Source organism: Octopus bimaculoides, chromosome 24, assembly GCF_046866305.1.
Source record: "Octopus bimaculoides isolate indiv1 chromosome 24, ASM4686630v1, whole genome shotgun sequence".
In the NCBI taxonomy this organism is placed as follows: domain Eukaryota; kingdom Metazoa; phylum Mollusca; class Cephalopoda; order Octopoda; family Octopodidae; genus Octopus; species Octopus bimaculoides.
Window position 1 is genome coordinate 26,684,554 of NC_142951.1, and position 4,736 is coordinate 26,689,289.

The 4,736-nt window shown below is 36.8% G+C and overlaps 1 protein-coding gene across 1 annotated transcript in view; it reads right to left on the bottom strand.

Moving 5' to 3' along the window:
• Positions 1–3,607, bottom strand: part of LOC106867991 (cGMP-dependent protein kinase, isozyme 1) — a 26,296-nt gene extending 22,689 nt beyond the window's left edge. The window contains exons 1-2 of the mRNA XM_089341553.1: positions 3,544–3,607; positions 1,057–1,088 (exon numbers count right to left, since the gene is read on the bottom strand). Of these exons, the coding sequence (XP_089197679.1) occupies positions 1,057–1,088; positions 3,544–3,607 (96 nt within the window). The remainder of the gene's footprint in view (positions 1–1,056; positions 1,089–3,543) is intronic.
• Positions 3,608–4,736: the final 1,129 nt, after the last annotated feature.

Sequence of the window (4,736 nt, forward strand, 5' to 3'; positions counted from 1 at the left end):
GGTACTTAATTAATCGACCCCGTTAAAATGAAAGGCAAAGTCGACCTTTGCCTTTCATTTGAACTCAGAACATAAAGACAGACGAAATACCGCTAAGCATTTCGCCCGTCGTGCTAACGTTTCTTATTTCTTTACTGCCCACAAGGGGCTACACACTGAGGGGGCAAACAAGGTCAGACAAACGGATTAAATCGATTATATCGATCCCAGTGTCTAACTGGTACTTAATCTATCGACCTCGAAAAGATGAAAGGCAAAGTCGACCTTGGCGGAATTTGAACTCCGAACGTAACGGCAGACGAAATACCACTAAGCATTTCGCCCGGCGTGCTAACGTTTCTGCCAGCTCACCGCCTTGTGGACTACAGAATTATTATGTTCAGTACTAAAACACTGCACAATGTCCAAGACGTACAAAGCTGTACTGTGTTAGGTAGTGAAAGCACGCAATAAAAACAAAACTATTGAATAATAATAATAATAAAAAATAAATAAATGAATAATAATATATCTTTTATTTTAAATAATGAAATAGTGACGACGTTGATTAAAGCTATTTATTAACTGATAGATATTATATCCGATTAAAATACTCCTGGTGATAATCTGTATTTATATATTAACCTCTGTAACTATATGTGGTTGTATGTATGTATATATATATATATATATATATATATATATGCATATACGTACCTATATACATATAAACACAAACTTACACGCAATCAGATGTATACATACATACATACATACATTCATACATATACACGTATGAATTCATTCATACAATACATACTTGAGTGTGTGTATTAGCGTGTGTCTGTATGTGTATCTGTGTGTGTGTGAGAGTGTACGTGTGTGTCTATGTATGTATGCATATTTATACAGTGTTATAAATTTAGCTCCGGAACAGCCAAAGTTAGCAGACGGACTGTTTTGTTAAATATTAATCCTCTCTATAGAAGAAGAATAAACGAATGCTACTACTTATTAGAGACGGCCGATCGGAAGCATAGAGCTCTCGCATTGGTGGCTTGAAAAATAACAACCAGCCAAGTCTAACAGTCTTCGGTTGCAGTAAACAACTGCGAAAAAAAAAAAACAAAAAAAAAAGACAAACAAAAACCCACCGAGACGCAACATCACAACGTTAGCAAGGCGCACACATTTGCTGAAGAAGAAAAGCTAACATAAATGGCCGCAAGCGTGGCTGTATTTTAAGAAGTTTTTTTCCCAAGCACAAGGTTCCGCGTTCAGTCCCATTGCGTGGCGCCTTCGACTATAGCTCCGAGACAATTAAAGATTTGTGAGTGGATTTCTTAGACGGAAATTGAAAGAATCCCGTCGTATATATATATATATATATATACATATATATATCTGTAAAAATATGTGACACTTATTCGGTAGCCATGATAAAACTCCGAGTTCGAGGAGGAATATGACGTAGCAGAATAAAGGACAAATTCTCTACTATGGCTGCACCCAACCTTATATGTTATGCCTGTGTTTTTCTTCTGGTTGTTCGTTTCACTTCCCTGTCCTCAAAACCAAAGTCTCTGTAGCATATCGGTCAGACATTTTCTATGTAAACCTCCGGCACAAAAGACCCCAAGCCGTATATTTCCAATTGGCTATGTCCGATGAGTATGTAATTATTCTTCTATTGTAGAGAAGATTAATGATTAATTATTTGCGAAACTGTTCGGTATATGTGGCGGTTATCGAATTAAACTTATAATAGTGTGTAAAGAATTTATCCACTCTATTACCTTATACATAAATGTGGCCTCTTTTCTGACTAATGAAACATCCTGTGTGTGTGTATAAGTGAGTGTATGTGAGTGTATGTGTGTACGTATGTGTGTGTGTGTGTGTGTGTGCGTGTGCGTGCGTGCGTGTGTGTATCAATACACACATGAGTAGTATAAGATGTGGATTTAGAAAATCATGCTGTTATCACATAAAGCTCCTTTTACGGATTCGGTTATCAGTTTACATGCTAATCAATTACAAAGAAATATAATATAAAGCAGACATGCAACTGAAAAGTCAGGAAGTATGACGGGTAAATCTACATGTGTATAACCACGTGACTTACGGTCGTATCGCAACTTTTTTTCTTGTATTAATTTCAGCAAGGAAGAAAGTATGCATACACGTTTGCATCAATATTCGTTCCCAGGAGGAATTTTGGTCGAACTAATTAATTAATTAATTTTGGTCGAACTAATTAATTAATTAATTTTGGTCGAACTAATCAACCCTAGTACTTATTTTTTTTAAGGCTGGTACTTATCCTATTGGTCACTTTGGCAGAACCACTAAGTTACGGGGACGTAAAGACACCAACAACGGTTGTTAAGTGGTAGTGGGAAACAAACCCAGACTCAAACACACACACACACACACACACACACACACTTCTTTCAGTTTCTGTTTACGAAATCCCTTAACAAGGCTTTTGTCTGGCCGAGGTTATAGTATAAGACACTTGCACAAGGCACCACGCTGTGGGACTGAACCTGGAACCGTACGGTTGCGAAGCAAACTTTTTACCCTGTGCCTACACACACACACACACACACACACACACATAGCCGCTTGCTGAGCACGTTTGGTGAAAAACCGAGGCTTTATAAAATCTGATCCAATTCTCTTGACTTCGTTGTTTGTTACATTGTCAAAGTATAGGCATAATAGATCGCTTATTTGTCCAATGTAATCTCTCCAGCGTTCTAAAGTGTTTTCGTCCGAACTATCGTCCAACTTTCACATCCAGACAAAAAGGCGGCATGAACAATCGTTTTGTAAACCATAAAACCAGGAAAAGAAAAAGGAAAGAAAAAAAATCTCCAGTATATAATACAATGACATTATTGCACGCGACATGAGTTAAATTTTAAACTCGAAGAGGAACAAGTCTCGTTTTACAGTAAAGCTCCATCAGGATATAGTCTCTGTCCTAGATGCTGAAAGAACGTAGCGTGAACTGTATTTTCTTGTTTGTATCCAGCGCTGGATTAACCATTATGCAAAATAAACTTGTGTTTAGGGCGTCAAAGGAAGTCGGGGGTACCACAGAAAGGGTAAATGGTTTAAGGCAGTAAAGAAATAAATATGTTATGAAGTGAGTTGTACACGTCGGTTGTAAGAATAGTATTACCCAAATAAATATTCGAATATGGTTGTCTAGAACAGGAGTTTTTAAACTTTTTGACTTGCGGACCCCTTTATATTTCAGGCTTTACCTTATAAACACTTATGAAATTTATACATAAATATTTGCTTAAAATAACATTTTTACATTTATTTATTTAACAGTATTTAACATATAGGTTTATTGTCAATTAAAAGATTTCGATTAAAAAACATATATAAAATCAAATTGCCCATAAAAAGTATTTGCTGTCCACGGACCCCCTGTGGTCCGCGAACCACAATTTGAAAACCCCTGATCTAGAATAACCTTTCGCAGAATTAATGTTCGTACAGAACGCACTGCGTACAACGCCATCGTAGTTACGATATTAAACTAACACAGTAACCAATACAGACGATCAACGCTGTCAACTGTACCGCTTTCAACTACTTTATCAGGCATTACGGCCCGAACACAGAGGGGGGACACTACAAGGACAGACAATACAATACAAAACGTGGGGTACATATAGCGAATGATGAAAAAATGGATTATTGAAATGAAGGAATGGAGAAGGCTTACGAGTCCCCCAAAACTCGCAGTTCCATTTTACTGTTCTTATATACGTTTTCTTATCGTTCTCAATTATCGTCAATATATATCCTTCCTTGTAATTACACTAGAGAGGTTCCCTAGTAATTACACTAGAGAGGTTCTCGTAACGAAATATTTCTTTTGACCTAAGGATTAACTTAAGAAACAATCTATACAGTTTTTCTATTCTTTCGTCTTCCAAAAGCACAGCTTTCAAATCTGGTGAATCCGAGTTCAATTTCACTCTAATTAGCCCTTTCATTTTTGTCAACATTTTCTCCAGTTAATTATCTTTTTTATAATACATTATCCTTCTTCGGTTCCGTTTCTCTCGTCGTTCTACTCTCTCTGCCTGTGCTTGCTCATACATTTTCCCCGTCGTTCTATCTTTTTCACCACTTGTTGTTAACCGCTTTCAACTACTGATTTCTTTATTCGGCACTTACGGCCAAAACACAGAGGGCGACACTACAAGGACAGACACAACATTACAATGGGGACATAAAATATAAAACGAATGACAATGAGAGGTTATATAATGAAGAAATGAAATGGCTGCATGGGCCCCATTCCCGTGCAGTACCATTTGAACGTTTATATACACTGTTTCTATTTATCATCGTTCACTTTTTCTATTGCTTTTTTCTTAATTATCTGTTTTTTCTCTCTCTTTTTTTTTTAATAACACAAAATACTTTTTTTCCTTCTTTTTTGTTCCTTTTTTTTTCCAAACAATTTTACTCTTTTTGTTTTTGTTTTTAATATCTCATAAAAAGGCTTCAAGTCCTTGAGTTCGATTATTGGTGGAAGCTCGTCGAACTCCACCGCTACACCGGGCAGGCCAATTTTTTTCTCAGCACATGTCTTTTAGTTCCACTTTCAACTACTCCTGACAGTTCGTACAGTTTCTTTATTTTATTGAAATGCGTTAGTCCACTTTCAGTCACGTAGGGGTGGTCAGCATCCTTCAACAACGCGATACTATATCACACGAAAG